General features: G+C 39.5%; 1 protein-coding gene across 5 annotated transcripts in view; it reads left to right on the top strand.

Annotated features, from left to right (window-relative positions):
• CTNNA3 (catenin alpha 3) overlaps nucleotides 1-19,439 on the top strand; it is a 520,316-nt gene that overhangs the window by 387,500 nt on the left and 113,377 nt on the right. For all 5 annotated transcript variants that reach the window (XM_086616261.1, XM_086616260.1, XM_086616263.1 and 2 more), the window contains one exon: nucleotides 3,860-4,060. In XM_086616261.1, the coding sequence (XP_086472387.1) occupies nucleotides 3,860-4,060 (201 nt within the window). The remainder of the gene's footprint in view (nucleotides 1-3,859; nucleotides 4,061-19,439) is intronic.

Genomic DNA, 19,439 nt, shown 5'->3' with positions numbered 1-19,439 from the left:
TACCAATTTTGAAGGAAGCATCTAATTGGGATCTCAGGCCACAGCATAAAGTTTTCTAATTGCATTTTCGTTAAGCATCTGTCCTTAAGTTTGCTTATTCTTTCTCCATGAAAGTGGTGGTTTTGACATCTGTCAGAAGCATCTAGAAACTGGGAGCTTTCCATCATGGGTTTCATTCATACAGTGTTTCCATTAGGTCACATGCAAGTTTGTTTCATTTTTTTTTTTTTTTTTTTTAAAATGTGCTTGAGGTTCATATCACACAAAATAACCAGTTAACTATGTTTTTCCATTATGAAGATATCACTTGGTAGGTCCCAGAAGAACCTTACCACAGGCCTAAGCTCTTTAGTTGTTGTCTTTGCTGAACAGTTAAAAGGCAGTGCATACAAAGGCCTTTAGGGTGGAGGTGATGCTATCCACTTCTGTGATTGTCTCTGTTAACACTTGGACAATATTAAACCTGAAGAGGTGGTGACCTATGCTACTTCATTTTAGACATAACTATGTTAGCTAAAGTAGACTTTTTGTTAGTCCTTTCTTCTGCATTCTGTGCAGGTCAGCCCTCTCTTTCCTTCAGTACTTCAGCCTTTTTGAACCTTGCATGCATTCACAAACTGGTTTGTTTGGAAGCCTCCCACTATGGAAGGCACGTAGGGAGAGATACCTGAAAAAAGAAAGAGGAGCTGTTAACCTGTACAGCACAGGGTAGTCCCTGAAATGTCTTTGTGCATCTTGCCATTTGCCCGTTTCTTTCACGGTTTCATGTGTCGCATTTGGCATAGGTGGAACTGAACTAGTTGGCAGTCCTCTCATGGCCCTGCATCCATGTAGATGGTAGTCCCAGAATATGCATAGACTGAACAAACAGTGCTAACAGAGTAACCACTGTTAAACTTTTTTTCTGATGACCTTGGAGATTGGCGATGGATATGGACATTCCATATTCACCGAGGCATTCTGTTACGTAGCATAATTTTTGAATAGGTAGAATCCCAAGATACTCATGCCAGATGTAGTTAGTAATCCAGTATTACCTACTGGTGTGTTTTGTCTGACTGAGTTACCGTGGTTGTCCAGTTTATTGTATAACATAAAATGTAATTTAATACTGACATACTGAATGGCAGTTGTGAATTAACAGGAAACATGTACGCTCTAAATTATTTCATGACTTATTGAAAGAGAAGTTTCGCAATGGTACTTCTGAAGATAGAGTAAATCTCTTACCTTCACATCTTGCATTTCCAATGTTCTTGTATTACATTCTCTGAGACACAGTAGGTTTTAGGTCTCTGTAGGAAAGGAAATAACAAAATTCAATAACAAAACTAATACGGAAGCTTTTAAGGTGCGTTTAAGCTTTAAAGTCATAAACATATTCTCTTTTTAATTGCGTTTCATATTGTCCTCTATACTATAAATTAAATGTTATGTTTACTTTACTTTGCCTGAAAACATGGAATATGACCTTTAATATTGGTGCTACAGATGGGAATCCTAGCATGCCATATACCTGTTTTCTCTAAATCTTGACATTGCTAATACTGTCTTCTAACTTGATCCGAATTCTTACTCAGCTCTGTAACCCTTTGGTTTTATGACCAGTTTTACTTACTTTAGTAGCGGTGTTTTCTTCTTTGTCTCCATCCTCCTTCCTGCTGATGTTCTTTTTTCCAATTACTATATTTTTGAATATCAAAAAATAGTAGCACAAATACAGCTTTGTTATTGCCATTTGAAAAATCTTGAGAAAATGGATGTTTCGAAAGACAGAAGGGTAATAATTTATAAGAACTGTATAATTCTTCTTTGCTTGGCACTCTTCTGCATCTGTCTACATTTTAATTTCTGACCGTGTCAACCTGACAGTTGCTTCCATCAGTCGTTAAGCTACCATCTTCTCCTTGTGCTTTCCTGTAGCCAAATCTTTGGGTTTTTTTAACTGTTGACATTATGCATGGATGACTTGGAAATGCTAATGTGCCATGCTCATGTTGTATTTATATATGTTATAATGCTGTCTTAGACACAAATTGACGTCAAACTCCCTTTGGTCACATTGTTAAATCACATAGAGCTGAGTGAAATAGCAAGAAAGATACAAGATGCGTTAAGTGTCTCTTCTGTACTGCGTGTTTGGCACCTTTTAGTGTGGAAGGGTGTCAAGGAGCTGAATTTGTCTCAGTACAGGGCAACTGCCTCCCTTAAAAAAAATAAAAATAGTCTGTCAAAAAGGAATCAGTAAAAGCAGCTTTGCAGTTCCACCTGCATTGGAGGTGACTGCCAGTTCTAAAGGTGTTTGGTCTGTAGGGAAGACAGTCAGCTTGTCTCAACTGCCATCCTTGGCAAAGGCACCGCTGGGTGCCTCCTTGGTTAGCTACGTAACACGCACTTCTTCAGCTCCCAGGTATTTCTTTATCTTACTTTATAAAATACTGAAGAAGCCCTGTGAATGTTAAATATCGTCTATATTCAGAAGATAGCAAATTCTGTGATATATTTTATGGTGGTTTGGTGGTGATGGTTCGGTTTGGTTTGTGGGTTTGGTGTTTTTTTTTTGAAATGGAAGAATAGTCCTTTAGTCCTTTAGTAGTGGGATGATTTTGCACATGTTTATTTTTTTCCTAAAGCTTTTTTTTAGGAGGATCATCTTTTACCCAGTTAATCTCTCATCCAGGAACTGGTGTCTAAGAGACTTTTTGACTGTGAGAGGTTCTGTGTCATTCTGTTTCTCACATGGATTAATAACTTTCCCTGCCAATTCCCAAACGTCATGTTCTGTTTTGTGCCAGAAATGTAAAATTTCAAATGTTATTTGTATTTGGACAGGCAGAAGGTGACTATAATGTTTTAAATAGTAAAGTAATTAAGCTAGCATTGACAATAAACTCATTGCCATACTTTATAAAAGATGAAGAAAACCAGAATTTCTTCATTTCCTCAATGTGGCTTTGAATTTGTGAGATAATGATGAATTCTGAGGGAAATTCTAAGAAGGAAAACAATGTAGTAGCAATGAAAGCATGATGATAGAAAGGACAAATCTTATCACTAGGAGATGACAGAGATAGCTGAAGGGGGGAAGTGTTGTGTGGCAAGGAGGCACAATGAAAGTAGCTGTAGCACGAAAGTTATTGCTGTGTAATTGTGTTAATGTATTGATAAGTCATACTGTGTGTATGTGTATAGAGAGATATATTGGCACATATTTACTGAAACATCACCAATAGTATATAAACCAATAATATACATAGTAATACAGTAAATATATGACTCTAAGAAGAAATGTAAATTCTATGAAAAATATGTAATCACTGTGCATTTTGTAATAAAGACACATATTCCAATAATTTAATAAATAGTAGTGTAATTTTAGTACCAGGAAAAATACTGCTCTTTCTATTCACAGAAGGATTTGATTTAGCATGAATATCCTAACACACTGATGTAAAAGTAGTTTACTTTAGTCATTGGGGCAATTGTTGACAGAGATTTATCTTATTTTGAAACCTTTTGTCACAGTGGCTTGAGAAGGTTTCTGCAATGAGTAACAGCTTTAATGCCTTTAAATTTTCTTTCATTCTGCAAATGTTCACTACATATGTAGGTACTTTGTGGTTTTCATATTTTTCTAATGCTTTCTGACTCAATATTTTAGTGTTGCTGCTGCTCAATAAATTATTTTAAGGATTGCAGGGACAGTTCAGTGTAGATTTCATGTTCTAAGTTTTTTATCCAAGCCTGTGTTGGACGATGTATTTCAACAGGGAAGAAAAAATGCAATCAACTCTGTGTCTAAAATATGTCTGGTTGTTTAAGAGGTCCCATCTTAAAAGAAATGTTGTTTTATTTGCAGAAAGCCATATTCTTGAGGATGTAAACAAGTGTATCATTGCACTGAGAGAGCAGAATGCGGACAATTTAGATCGTGCAGCAGGTGCGATCCGAGGACGTGCTTCCAGAGTAGCTCATATTGTTTCGGGTGAGATGGACAATTATGAGCCAGGGGCTTACACTGAAGGAGTGATGGCGAATGTTCAGTATTTGACCAAGAATGGTAAGTCTGATTTCTAAGCTATGTTCTCACTTTATTTAGTGGTATGACTTTCCTTTCTACGCCACAGTTAAAGCGAATCCTGTGATTCTCTGATCTAATGCACTAATTACGCACTAATGATTCACTATATGCTCTCCCATCCCCTTTCAGGGTGTTAGCCGATTGTGATGATACTGTGCAGTTCAAAACCAATTTTTAAAATTTTATTTGAATTACATCATTTGTGTAAGGTGTTTTAAGTTATGGAAGACATTTGCTAGTGTTTTTAAATAAATGCAAGTAACAATATTTGGAGACTTCTAACTGAGAAGACGGCAGCTTTTGCTTTGTTGTACTGGCCTCACCAAACCTGTTGTAAGCAGATGAAAGCCAAACTCAGAGAAGGAGAAGCAAATTCATGATTTGTGTGTACTTGCCACTTTAAGGACTGTTGAGCATTGGTTAAATATCCTCAAATATCTTCAGTTTTGCTATGCAAATTTGAAGCTTCCTAAAATGGTTACTAGTGTCCATTTCCATTTTCATGATATTGAAAAAGAGGGTATCCTCTGGAGTATCCCTGTACTGGCGGCAGGGGTGCAACTGCACTATTTTGTAAATGGTTTCTGTTGTCTATGTGAACAGTTGTTGTTCATATAAATTAATCTCTAGCTTTCCATAGTATATACTTAATAAAAAAAAATAAAATCTGTGGAGCTCCCAAGACGTCCATGTCTTCAGTGAATGCAAGTCTAATAGTTGAGCAGTTAAAAAAAATTGCCATTAAAATGTTTTTTGGCAAGTCTGTGTACATATCTAGAATATAGGATTTAGCTTCATGAAGTCAGAGGTCTGAATTGTAGCTCTGTCAGTCTAAACAAATTCCTGGTCTCTTACATTTGACTTGATGTTTATTTTACCACAAAAAAAGACAGGAGTTTTGTCTGAACTCTCTTTTAATCAATTCAAATAGGTCCAGGACAGAACTGTCTTCATATGAAACAAGAGTGAACTGACATCGCCATAAAGTGGCAAAAGGAACAAAATAGTGAGAAAAGTTTGAAATAGACTTTCCTGTTTTTATCACTTTTTCTGACATCGTGGTGAGAAAATCTTAGAACTTTCAACATGAGATTCTTTTTTTGTAACTTCTGAAAGTGCTATGACAAATACCAACGGAAGCAGCAATTATAGGAAAGCATAGCTTTGATTCCCATGTAAAGCTGAGCCCTTCTTTCTTGAAACTGGTTGTGTTTAAACACATTAGGAGTTGACACTGGTTTCTGTTCTGTTGCCGTGCTTTGACAGTAACATATAATGTACCTAGAACTGTGTACCTACGAAAAACAGGAAGACATAAAACTGGTTTTGGTTCAAATGTTTGCCTGTGTCAGGGGACATTAAGCATGGTGACATCTGCTTAAATGGCTTTGCAGTACTTCAAACCTAAGAATCCACTATCTTTGCATTAGTCAATAGGAGTGGAAAAAAGAAACATGTACTTTCTAGTCTTACTGTATTTATATGATCTACAATGAACAGACATCAAATCATGGAAGGTTTTTTCATTGCTTGATGTTTATTTTTTGTTTTGTTTGTTGAGTTCAGTTGTTTCAGCTTACAGGTAAAATGCAGGTAGGCTGCAGCCCTCAGGTGTAACCCAAAGCATTCTGTCACTGCTGGGTCTTTCAGGAGCCAGCTGATTGTGAGGTGACACTTCTCTAGGAGAGAACTGTGTATTTATGCTGTGATTAGCTCCTAAGTTAGCTTACGTGAGTAACCTAAGGCAGTGAAGTGCATCCTTTATACCCACTGAAAAGGTGATGTCTTACTGAAGAGAAATTATTGCAGGCAGAGTATAGAGTTAGTGAAAATAGAATTCTAGAATAATGGCATACACAGAAATTGCAGAGAAATAAAAACGCCACTGGAAGAGAGAACAGGAGCCAGAAATGGGAAGGATGCAAATTGGAGGTAACAGGACAGAGAAATTTTGCGTACGGAGGAGCAGATATATTTACTGGTCGTTAAAGACCGAGGTTAAATTGTAGCACATGCATTGAGGTAGCTTATAAGAAAATAAGGTGAAATTTTCTGTATTACAGTATATTCAGGAAAAAAGTGTAAGATCACTGAATATCTCTTCAGATGGAAGACGTCAGACATATTTGAGATGGTAAAGTGAGCTCTTCAACAGTAATACCAGGATACTGCCATACTATGGGTATTAAAAGCTAGTGCTTAATTTCTTAGCTCGTTGTGTAGTCCTGTTTAGATACAAGTTCCTGATGGCCGAGTGGGTCTCTACAGCACTGTGCAGTGGAGTGTCTGCTTTCTCGGGCTTACGTTGTGCCACTCTTCATTTTGCCCCTTCCCTTTTCCCCAACAAGAAGAAAACTCCAAGCAAATGAACAACAAAGCTCTGAGAGCACCATTTACATTGTGGAGTCAAGGCCTTATAATTTAGGTAATACCAGAACTACAGTTGTCTCTGCAGCCGTGATTGGCACTCTGTGTGTATGCATTATGACATTGTGATTATGTGATCGTACACAGTTATGTTACAAACCAGCTGCTTAATTCAGGTCACTGGATGGACCTGCTTCAGGCATATGCCATGGTCACATAATAGAGGAGGCTGGCGTCCATAGGATCAATTTGGAAAGTAATGAAGCAGAAGACTGCAGGAGGAGAATATATGATCTGATAGGATAGTTCATTTGGACTGCGACTGTCTGTGCAGGGTTCCTGCATGATACTGTGTAAGTTCATGAGGCTATAGCTAATTGTGGTGTGAGGGAGCGCTTCGCAGCTCCTCGTCTGAGTGAGACTGGGTCCTTGTTCTATATCACGATGAGACTGGGACATTCTCTGTCCCCTCTCGCTCGCAGGTTTCAGTGGGAAGGGCATGTAGGTTTGTGGGTAAGAAAGAGAACTGCAAAGCATTCCAGGTAACCCTACTCTAGATGATTGGAAGTCAGTGTTTGAGAATGATGGCTTGGAAATGCATGCCTCAGGATTTGTGTGAAACCGTTACGGACCACTGGAGAAGAGAGTGTTCAGTCCTGTGATCTGTATACTCTGTGCAGGCAGTTGTTTAAACCAGCATTTCTTATCTTGATTTTAGAAGTACAAAGGTGGTAGAGGTTCAGGCTGAACTCTGGTATGGTTAAGACTGTGAAAATCTTAGTACTGGTACCTCTCTGTCATTCCTCATGTCTGGCACTGTTGATTAGACTGAAATATGCACTACCTTTCATTTTGGTAGGGTTTGTGTACTGTTGCATGAAAGCAAAATGAAACTTTTAGAAACACTGTTTGTAAAAACCTAAGATATTTCCACTTCAGAACTGGAAGAATAACCTTGTACTGTATTTTTAAATATCAAAGTCTACTCTGTCATTTTACTGCCTGCCAGAATCTGCAGCAGTCAGGTTTAAGTAAACAATTTATATTATGGCATATATCTGTTGATATAGTAAAAAGCCTGTATTTATTGTAAATTTTGTCTACAGTTTTGCTTTTATGCCAAAGTATAACAATGTACTGTGTACATCTGTATATATGTATATGCTTATATAAATCCTCTAGGTACTTAGATCTCAGGATCTTGTAAAAAACAGGGAAAACGGTGGAGACAAAGATGATAAGTATTTTAACTGTCTTAAGGAACTAGTGAAGGTATCTTTCCCTGAATCACTGGAGTTTTGAATCATATTTTTTTATTCCAGTAGTGCTGATGGAATTACAGCAAACCATTGTCCACAGCTTCTTAGAACCAGAATTATAAAACACCTTGTAATTCACGTAAGGATAGGGCTTAAACTTTAAGTTTAGGACTAGTAGTGGAGTTGTATTTGGAATGAAAACCAAATTTAACTGTTCTCAAATTAAAGGTCAGCTGTAGGCGTTGTTCTGAGACAGATACTGGTATGAAAAACAATACTGTTCTCGTTCTCTTCGAAGTATGGATTGAGACAGAGTTTAATCTCTGAGACAGAATGGTGATATCAAATGTAAAATTGAACATGGATTTGAAAATTTCTTCCTGCCTCCAAAAATGTTTGTAAACCTGTGCCCATAACTGTGAGTTCCAAATACTTCCTGAATATGAAGGATGTAAGTCAATACTCATATACCTAAATTCTGTTAAGTCTTGTTGAAAGTAATTAAATCTGTTACTCATGCAATATTTGCACCCTTAAACTATGAAGTAGTAATTGAATTGGCTGGAATCTAACAGCTCAGGGCAACAGGCGACCCCCCTCCTTGCCTACCTCAGCTCCCCAGGTGCCTCTGCAGAACAAGTATGAAGCTCTGGAAGTGGAAGGCCCATCGATGGATAATGTGGCTGAGGGTCCATCTGCCTTGGAGGTGCCACCAGGGTCAGAGAGGACAACCCCCAGTATCAAGAACGCCTCCACAAGGAAGAAAAGAAGGGTAATAGTTATAGGTGACTCCCCATCTGAGGGAGACAGAAGTTCCAATATGCTGGGCTGACCCTGCTCTGAGGGAAGTCTTCTGCCTCCCTGGAGCCCGAGTTAAAGGTGTTGCTAGGAAACTTCGTAGCCTGGTACGGCCCATGGGCTACTACCCGTTATTGCTCTTCATGTGGGTGGTGATGAAACTGAAACACGAAGTCCAAAGTTGATCAAGAGAGTCTTCAGGACTCTGGGAAAGCTGGTAAGAGGATCTGGGACACAGGTTATCTTTTTTTCTATCCTTCCAGTTGCAAACAGTGACACTGGAAGAAGCAGATGCATCCGATGAATTGGTATGTGGCTCTGTGGCTGGTGTCATTGCCACAATTTCGGCTTTTTCGATAATGGGATGCGCCACATGGCACCAGGCCTACTGGCACCAGATAGAACTTGCCTTTCTCAGAGGCGAACAGGAGTCTTGCACATGAGCTAGCAGGGCTCATTCACAGGGCTTTAAACTAGATTTGAAGGGGGTGGGGGGGAGGGGTACTATAAAGATTGATAACGATCTGCTGGAAGTACCTGAAGAGCAGCAGAAAGGAATTCCAGCTGAAATGGTGGAGTTCAAGATTCTTAGGGAGGCAAGGAGGATGCACAGCAAGCTCACTACCCTGGATTTCAGGAGAGCAGACTTTGGCCTCTTCAGGGATCTTGGTAGAGTACAATGGGATGAAGCCCTGGAGAGAAGAGGGGCCCAAGAAAGCTGGTTAATATTCAAGGATCACCTTCTCCCAAGCTCGGGAGCGGTGCATCCCAACAAAGAGAAAGTCAGATAGGAACACCAGGAGACCTGCATGGATGAACAAGGAAATCCTGGACCAACTAGGACACAAAAAGAAGGCCTGCAGAGGATGGAAGCAAGGCCAGGTAGCCTGGGAAGAATACAGAGAAATTGTCTGAGCAACCAGAGATCAGGTTAGGAAAGCTAAAGCCCTGATAGAGTTAAATCTGGCCAAGGACATCAAGGACAACAAGAAAAACTTCTATAGCTATGTCAGTGATAAAAAGAGATCTGGAAAAAATGTGAGCTCTCTCTGGAAAGAAACAGGAGACCTGGTTACTTGGGATATGGGGAAGGCTGAGATACTCAATGACTTCTTTGCCTCAGTCTTCACTGTAAAGAGTTCCAGCTGCACAGCCCAAGTCACAGAAGGCAAAGGCAGGGACAGGGAGAATGAAGAACCGCCCACTGTAGGAGAAGATCAGGTTTGAGACCATCTAAAGAACCTAAAGGTGGACAAGTCCATGGGATCTGATGAGATGCATCCACGGGTCCTGAAGGAGCTGGCAGATGAAGTGGCTAAGCCACTATCCATCATGTTTCAGAAGTTGTGGTAGCCTGGTGAAGTTCCCACAGACTGGAAAAGGGGATATATAGCCCCCATTTTTAAAAAGGGGAAGAAAGAAGACCCAGGGAACTAGAGCCAGTCAGTCTCACCTCTGTGCCTGGCAAGATCATGGAGCAGATCCTCCTGGTGACTATGCTAAGGCACATGGAAAATAAGGATGTGATTGGTGACAGCCAATGTGGCTTCACTAAGGGCAAATCCTGCCTGACAAATTTGGTGGCCATCTATGATGAGATTACAGTGTTAATGGATAAGAGAAGAGCAACCGACATCGTCTGCCTGGACTTATCCAAAGCATTTGACACTGTCCCACACGACATCCTTGTCTCTAAACTGGAGAGACATGGTTTTGACGGATGGACCACTCGTTGGATAAGGAATTGACTGGATGCTTGCACTCAGAGTTGCAGTGAACAGTTCAGTGTCCAAGTGGAGACCAGTGACGAGTGGTGTTCCTCAGGGGTCAGTACTGGGGCCAGTGCTATTTAACATCTTTGTTGGTGACATGGAGAGTGGGATTGAGTACACCCTCAGCAAGTTTGCAGGTGACATCAAGCTGTGTGGTGTTGTGGACACGCTGGAGGGAAGGGATGCCATCCAGAGGGACCTCGAGAGACTGGAGAGGTGGGCCTGTGAGAACCTAATGAATTTCAGCAAGGCCAAGTGCAAGGTCCTGCATGTGGGTCGGGGCAATCTCAAGCACAAGTACGGGCTGGGTGGAGAATGGATTGAGAGCAGCCCTGGGGAGAAGGACGTGGGAGTGCTGGTTGATGAGAAGCTCAACATGAGCCAGCAGTGTGCACTGGCAGCCCAGAAAGCCAACGGTATCCTGGGCTGTATCAAAAGGAGCGTGGCCAGCAGGTCGAGGGAGGGGATTCTGCCCCTCTACTCAGCTCTTGTGAGACCCCACCTGGAATACTGTGTTCAGCTCTGGAGTCCCCAACACAAGAAGGAGATGGAGCTGCTGGAGCGGGTCCAGAGCAGGGCCACAAAGATGATCCAAGGGCTGGAGCACCTCTGCTATGAAGACAGGCTGAGAGAGTTGGGGCTGTTCAGTCTGGAGAGGAGAAGGCTCCGGGGAGATCTTCTAGCAGCCTTCCAGTACCTAAAGGGGACCTACAGGAGAGCTGGAGAGGGACTTTTGACAAGGGCTTGTAGTGATAGGACACGGGGCAATGGCTTTAAAGTGAGAGAGGGGAGATTTTAAATAGATCCAAGGGAGAAATTCTTCACTCTTAGTGTGGTGAGGCGCTGGAACAGGTTGCCCAGAGAAGTTGTGGGTCCCCCATCCCTGGAAGTATTCAAGGCCAGGTTGGATGAGGTGTTAAGCAACCTGGTGTAGTGGAAAGTGTCCCTGCCCATGGCCGGGGGGTTGGAACTAGATGATCTTTAAGGTCCCTTCCAATCCACACCATTCTGCTATCTTCTGTATTGTACCATCATGCTGTTTGCCAGTGTCACTAATGAATTTATTTGTGTGTGTCTTAGTCCCAAGATTGCTATTTTGGCCACCTTCCACCTTCTCACTTCGTAGCCCTTGCAGTGTGATCAGTTGCGTTAGCCTCCGTGCTAATACCGATGTACTCCACCTGAACCAGAGCTTTCCTGTACAGTACTTTATTAAATGATTCTGCAGGGTGGATTAAATCTACTGCATTGCTTTTCTCTGGGAAAAAGGTAATTTGTCTTAATAATAAAAGGTGTTCGTGTTACCTGGTACGAGCTTCCTTCCATCTTCTGCTTTTTATTTAGCTTTTCCTTTTACCTCCATGTCTTGCATGCTTATGTGCACAAGCTAATGACTTTGTATTTTCCTAGATGCTTCACTTGCCTTTTTCAAATGCAGTTTGCAGGCTTGCCACGGCTTATGCGAAATGACTTTGTCCACTGAGTGTTTTGCAGTAGGGTTTGTTGATTTTCTCCAGTTCAAGAATGTTACAGTCTCTCTTGCCCAAAAGACACCTGCCAAGGAGGAAAATTAAGAAGACTTTGCAGTCTGTTTTCTCCTGCCCACTCTGGCATTTGCTACTTATTTTATCCTCTTTTGACATGCAATCTAAGCCAAAATGGAGCGAGAGAAGCACCTCCAGAGACTTCACTGACTTTTCCTAAGATGCGTCTGTCTTCAGATTAGATAGCATGAATCAGCTGTTGAAGCTCCTTTCTTCTTGCAGTATAAAAGATACTGGTATGACCAGCTTTATTCTAGGTGATTTAATTGGGGATAGCTAAAATTAAGTGGATTAATCTCACTCGTTCTGTGGTGCATGCAGAATATAAAGTTTTCTTTGATTTACAGAGACAAGTATTTTTAATGAAAAAGTGTTTTCTACTGCTCACTCATCACCCTCAGAATGAGATTTAAAGATAGTATTTGCTATTCAAGTCTATTTACTGTTTAGAGGTTTTTATCCTTGCTTTTGAAGCCCTGAGGCTACTAATGAGGACTGAGTCTTTTCACAGTAAAATATTTTAAAAAATCCTCAGAACGTTCAGTAGAAAAACTGGAGTATGCAAGCTTATGGAATTGATGAACTTGTGAACTTGGTGTAGAACTCAGACAAGGAACAGCTTGTAAGAAACTATTCAACAGAAAGTTATTGTAAGAGCTCAGAGAGGGGAAAAAGCATGAACTTAAGAAGAATGCTGAGGATGTTTGCATGACTTGGCTTAAAATATTTTCTGTTTATAATTACATGATGATTGTAAGACTATAACTTAGGCAATAACCCTTCATTCTTGTGACTGACTCTGACAAGGTCAAAAAACCTCCATTCGGTTAAGTCTGCAGCTTTTTTCCTGTCAGGCTCTGTTCTAATCCTTCTGTGAAACTGTGTTAAAAATGCTGACTTTAGAAACGGTGAGATTTTCTTCAGATATGAAGAATATTCTGAAAAATAAGAAGAAATGTCATCGAAATTTTTTTTGTTTTCCAGGTAATCAAAAAATAAGCCTGAATATAATGCCATTTCTTTTTATTGTTTTTTTTTTCATTTCTGGTAGCTGAAAAAAAGCTTTTCTTTACCCTTAACAACAGTAGTGTCCATATTGATTATAAGCACTGTGTGGGAGTTAAGAGGGCTTTAACTACACGTTTGCCTGCTTTAAGATACTATTGCACTTAGTGATCGTCCAAGGTACTGAGAAGAAACTCCTCTTCAGTGCACTGTTCCAGCAGGCTTTGTTCAGTAAAAGCTTCAGCGCCCCAGACTCACTGTCTAGGGCATTAGTCCTTAAACACAGTCGCCAAAAACTTTCCTCCTTCTCCAGAAAAAAGTTAGTCATAATAGTGTTTAAAACGTAGCATTAATATAAAGTAAATACATGTTTATCAATAAGCTAATAACTTTATTTTTACAGTTTTAAAATTAGTTGGTTGGGATTTTCTTTGGTGTGTTTTTTGGTGGGTTTTTTTCGGTTGTTAGATCATTATCCTCAATTAGGCTAGTAAGTACATTTCTCTTACCAGGACAGATTTCCCACACGTGGTCTTGCTCCAGCTAGTTGCATGAGGAGGGAGGTGAGGGAATTGTGTCTGAGTTTAAGTGACGTTTGCCGGAGAAACTGGAAAAGAGAGCATTTCTTGAGAATTCTAAATCTTGCTCCCATGGTAATGAATTTGCCATGTACCCTGGTGAAGCCAAGTTTACTTGCAGTTTTATTCTGGAACAGAGGACACTTGTGTAAGCCTTCCTTAAAGTAGGAACACTACTGTTGTCTTTCTTTTAATTTCCACAAGCCCTTAGTAAAATCTAGTTTTTTATTCCTGCAGGGGAAAATGCAGATGAGAGTGTAATAATGTACAATCAGTGCTTTTTTTTTTTGTTTGTCTTCCAGTCAGTATAATAAATCTACATTTGTATGTGTTCCAGGAGACAGTTTTGTTGAGAGTTTGGTTTGTGTTTTGGGTGGTGTTTTTTTGGGGGGGTTTGTGGTGTTTTTTTTTTTCCTTCAGTAAATTGCCTTTCTGTGTTCATCATATGTGACACTTTTGTGATAAACCTTCACTGCTTCTCTTCACTTGAGACTACTTTAAGAAATGACTCACGACTTTCCTATATATATAAACTTTTTCTGTTCCTTTTAATAGATTTTCTCTTTTAGATCTTAGCACTGTCCTGGTCTCGTTCAGTAGAGTCCATTCATAATGACAGCCCTTCCTTAAGCGGATAACAAGATCAGGAAACTACTGCTGCTCTTTGTGCTAGGTATTTTTAACTGAAGCAACTCTCTAACTTGGACAGTTTTTATCAAAACCATTACCTTCATTTCAGCTATGACTTTCTTGCACAGGATCTTAATTACGTTAACCTCTGTAATGTTAAGGACCTTCCATTTGCATTTCTGTAGTCTGTCTTTCACTTCCAGCTCTCTAACCTTTTGGGTGGTTATTTTGAATGTATTTTCCAGAGTCTCTGTGGCAATGTTTCTCCAATGCTGTTGTCATAATGCTTTTCTTGTGGTCTTGCAAATACAAAGCCTGATACTGTTGTTATTTTGCATTGTTTTGGGAATTACTTTAAGAATGCTATGCGTGTTGCGTTTCATCATGGTTAACTTCCTGTGTTTGAGACACCACTTTAGAAACTATTTCCTTTACTATTCAGTGTTCAAAGAATCCTTTTGTCCTGTTGTCTTTTAGAACAGCATAGTGCATTGGAGATGACATCTGCCTTAGAGCAGTCTAAGTTTTTGTCTATTTTACAAATTCTTTGCAATAGGAACATTTTAGTTCTTATCCTAACAGCTTTGGCTTTTTCTGATGCTTCCTGGAGCCAGTTGGTCAGACATACCTACTGTGGTTTTTTTCCTGCAGACCAAAATGTTTTGATTTCTTTGGGATTTACCACTCTTCTAACCATTTGGTTTTGTAATATTTACGTGTCAAAGCATGATCTGACAGGATTTCTTTTGACCTGAATAACGGCGGTAACTTCTCGTTTTTCAGTTTTAGCTCACTCTCAGTTCTTCATAGCTATCATTTGTTGTTGTTTTCTAACCTGAATTTACAAAAAGCATCTTCCACAGTTTTTATTTTTGCATGAGGTACTTTTTTTTAATGTTTTATAATAAAATTCATAATTGTCATAACATGCTATGTAATAATTGTAATGTTATGTGGTCTCCCCCCTCCTCCAAGAATTTTTTCCAACTATATACAGCTAACCATTCCAAAGCCTGCTCTGCTTAAGATTTTCATCGTATCTCACCCAGATTGCTTAAATCTGCTTACTAACATGCCCTCAGCTCTTCTGGTTCCCTTCTTAGTAACTATGAACTGTTAGATTTGAAAATGATGCAGCAAATCTTCATGGAGGGAGGGTATTCATAATTCAACAGGATTTATGTATGCATGTGTTTTTGTGTTTGGATTATAAATCTGTTAACATAGTAAAATTGAGTCTTGCGGAAATCATAAATGATATGCTTGTGGTCATTTTGTTCACCTCAGATCTCAGTAAGTCTCTCAGCACTTGCCATTCATGGTGGTATTTGGAGAAGTGGCATTGAATGCATTATACGCTGAATAAGTATTTCTGTAAATAGGGCTTCTCCTTACTTTCTGGGGACCAGATCCTTTTTTCTACCAGAATCCCACCACCGCCAGCACTGTACAAGGTCATCTCTGAAGGCAGTTTTGTCTGCTCTGGGCTTTGCTTTGACTCACAGTTGATGAGAACACCAGACCATCTCCTCAGTTTATCCGGTGCTATTAAAAAACTGCAGCTAGAGTACTTTTGTAATAATTCAGTAGACAGCAGAGAAAGTACAATTAGTAACATCCATCAGTTTTAGTGCATTCGTCATAGTTTCATGCAGGAATGTACAACAGTCCGTCGCTCATGCTCCTTTATGATTTCTGTCAAGAATTAAAAATTAAAAGGTAGACACCTTCAGTCAGCAGATTGGAAGGTGCATACCACTTTCATTACACAAAAAAATTCATTACAGAAACCTTCACCCTTCCAAAGCAATATAAAGCAGCAGCCATGCTTCTCATGGAATACTCAGAGCTTGACAGCTAGGTTACGCTGTAAATAGTTTGACACCCTTCCTAATCAACAAAAACATTTGGTAGAAGCTGTAGATGTTTCGACAGCTTGGTTTTTGTTTGGGGCTTTTTTGTGGTTTTTTTTTTGCAATTTCATAACTTATTTCCCAAACTGAAGCTGCAAGTTAGCATTTCTTTTGTCAGATTATTGGTGTTTTCCCAGTAACTTTTTTCTTGGTGTTGAGGGAGGCTTAAAATAATTTCCGAAAACTGATTCCTAGATTTGAAGTCAGAAGTGTTCAGTGATCTCTTCTAGAAGATGTCTACAAGTCGTAGACCTATTTTTGTTGTTCTTAGATTTCCCGAAGCACTTTTTTTTATATGCTTGGTTTTTCGGAAGAGGAGACTTGATTTCAGGAAATACTGTGAGGCACATCTCTGAGGAAGCACTCATGGTGAAATAAATACTATTCAGTGGTAGTATGTCAAAAGTTAAAGAAAGATGATGTGTTGATTATAACAAGAATGAAAAAAAAAAAAGGTGGGAAAAAATCTGAGAATGAGTCTTTCGGAAACAGGAAGGTATTCACGGTACACTTTCCAGACTAGGCTTTGCTGAATTCAGAAATGCTGGGGAAAAGTTTCCTGGAAAACAGAGAGGTCTCTGGATGGCCGGGGGCCTAGAGCAGGTGACCTGTGAGGAGACAAAGAGATTGAAGGTTTTTTTAACCTGGGAGATGGAGGCCAGGTGGCAATCAAGTAGAAGGCTACAGCTTCTTGAGAGGTGATTGCAGAGGCAGCTGTGCCAGACTCTTCTTGGTAGAGACTGATAGCACAGCAAAGGGCAATAGTCACAAGTTGCGGCATGAGAAGTTCAGATAAGACATCTGGGTGGGGATGGAGGGGTGAGGAGAGCATTTATGAAAAGTGTAGTGCAACACTAGAACAGAGATGCAATGAAATTTCTGTCCTTGGAGGTTTTCAAGACTCAGCTATACAAAACTATGACTGGCCTGATGTAGTGTTGGTCTTATTTTTAAGGAGACTGAACCAAAGGATATGCAGAAATCCTTCTCAAATTATGTGTTTATGATTTTTTTCCCCTCATGTTAGACACCACCTGCATTCATGTAAGAGTCATCTTTTCTGGGTAATTAAATGTTTTAATGTGTGTATTCATACTCTGCAGTAGCAATCTCTAATTCCCAGAGAAGAGTTCCGTCTCTTCCTTAGTCGCTTGCTTGCTGTTAAAAATATGTAACGTTAGTATTTGAGAAGGATTTTTAGTGTAAAAAGGTTGCAGGTACCTCATTCTGAATCTACAGATTTCTCCAGAATGCTAACACAGGTTTCTTACATAAAGTATCATGTATTAAATGGAGGTGAAGCATAGCAATGTTGCAAATGGATGCCACCAGTCTATGTGATTTAATCTGGTACATTTCCAGATAGGCAGGCAGATAAAACATTTAAAGCCTGTTGGTATGCTATTTTTCTAAGTGTTTGTTTGCTCTATAGTGTGCTCTTTTAAAACTACTTTGATCCCCCCCGCCCCAGAGAGCTAATAAGAAAGATTTTCTGCAATGGCTCCAGATTTCTTCTAAAAACCAACATAGTCATCTTATATTTACTCAGTTTCTTGGCTTGTCTTGCTTATATATTATTCCATGAGACAAATAAGGCAAATAAGTACCTGTACCTAAGAATGCCTTCAGAGATCATATCTTAATAGTGTTAGAAGCAATGCTAGTTTTATTTATATAGTTTTATTCAGTTTCTAACCATTGTTTGTGAGTCGATGTACTTACAGTTGATAACTGATGTTCTTGACTCTTTATCGAAGCCTGCTATTCTGAGTCTTGGAGAAAAGTTGTTCTTTTCTGCATTGCAGTTTAGGAGGAAGTATTCTTGTAATCAGCCTTTGTAAACTCTAAATCATAAGTAAAGAACAAAAAAACCTTTTGGAAATTTTTCAGCCTTTTCATACTCTCTACATAGAATTGAAAGTAGCAGGAAATCTAATTGACAATTACTTTATCTGTCAGCAGTCTGTTACAGTTGGAGTTCACCCTGACTGTATGTACAGAACAGTCAGTACCCATTATAATTAATCATTCTCAGTTTCTCTAGATTCTTGTACAGAACTTTCTTTACCTAAAGAATTTTTCCTGCTGATAATACTAGCATTAGCACTAATATCTGTAAATGTTGCTAATTTACTTAGTTACTAGTTGATTAAGAAGTTTCAGGTAGATACTGGATAATGTTCTTTTTAATGTTACTGATAGCTGTTTGATCAAGGCAAGGGGCAAAATATGTACTGCAAGATGCAGTTATGGTCGGTATACTCAGTGCAAACAGCTCATTCAGTTTCTTTTACCTCTGGGATAGGAATCAAGGGAAGGAGCAAGCTGAATAGTTCAACTGGAATTAGTTCAATATTTTAGCTTTTTTCCCCTCTCCCTTTTATTTTGTGTAGTAGCCCATCCTGCTGTTTTCAATAGAGAACTGGTGCATGAGAGCATCATACTCTCTGACTTTTCGTCTTTTAGTATAAAAGTAAGAAAGATACAAGCAATTCAGTTAGGTTGTGTGAATAGTTTTCATTTTTCCTGTCAGTCCTGTCTGATTTGGGGCCATTGTGTATCTGATCATCTGCTCACTCTGTGTCTATGCTTGATTTACTGGGCTTCCAGTTATATTCAAATTCCACTGGAACTCAGAATCACTTTCTCATTTGGTTTTAGATTTTAACTAGATGTGCAAAAAATGTTTTAAAATATTTGTGCTCCTTGTGGTAGATGCAGTTAAATTAGTTACCAATAAATTGGTGACTTGTACCACTTTGAGCAGATGGCAAACTAGATGACTTCTCGAGTTCTTGGGTTGGGTTTCTTTTTCCCTGGAACACTGTCTGTATGTAGGAATTTTTACAGAGCAACTGGAGATGCCCCTCCTTTGATGCATACTTTGATGCCTATTATCCTTTAGCAGTCATCTGCTTAGAAGAAATTAACTTTTTGCCTCCTGACACTTGTTTCAGTGGGCTGAAACTGCTCCCTCTTGTCTTGTTTCAGTTCATTTCATATTGCTAAGTGGTTTAAGACAGATTCAGGGAATCAGAGTGTTCTCAAATCCGTAGGAAGCAGGAGCCAGTAGAAGTGAGTTCCTTAATTTTCTCATCCAGACATAAGCTTTTTTTTGTGAAAGAAGGTGCTCTAGCACAGTAGCATTGTTTTCTAAAAGAGGAAAGTGTTCTGTGTTTTCTTCTAATTGCCGTTATTTTCTTTAGAGGAGTTTGAGTGTCCCAAGACTTAAAACTTCTCTTCTGATGCATTTTCACCTTCAGGGAATCCAAGTGTCCAGAGCGCTACTTTGCTGCTTGCAGCAAGAGAAGGATATGATAATTTCCATCTTCTATTATACTCAGAATTCTAGGAATTTCTGCCATGGATTCCTTTGTTGTAAAGTCTCCTTCATTTGTTATAAGGTCTTCTTCCTCAGCCGCCCTTTTCAGTGTAGTCAGATGGTGAGCTCATGGTTCAACACTTTTGACAGGGAGTCTTTAAAAACTCAGC

The sequence above is a fragment of the Tauraco erythrolophus genome, chromosome 9 (assembly GCF_009769465.1).
Source record: "Tauraco erythrolophus isolate bTauEry1 chromosome 9, bTauEry1.pri, whole genome shotgun sequence".
NCBI lineage: Eukaryota > Metazoa > Chordata > Aves > Musophagiformes > Musophagidae > Tauraco > Tauraco erythrolophus.
The sequence above is the reverse complement of the archived record's forward strand: the minus strand, read 5'-3'. Positions and strand labels throughout refer to the sequence as shown.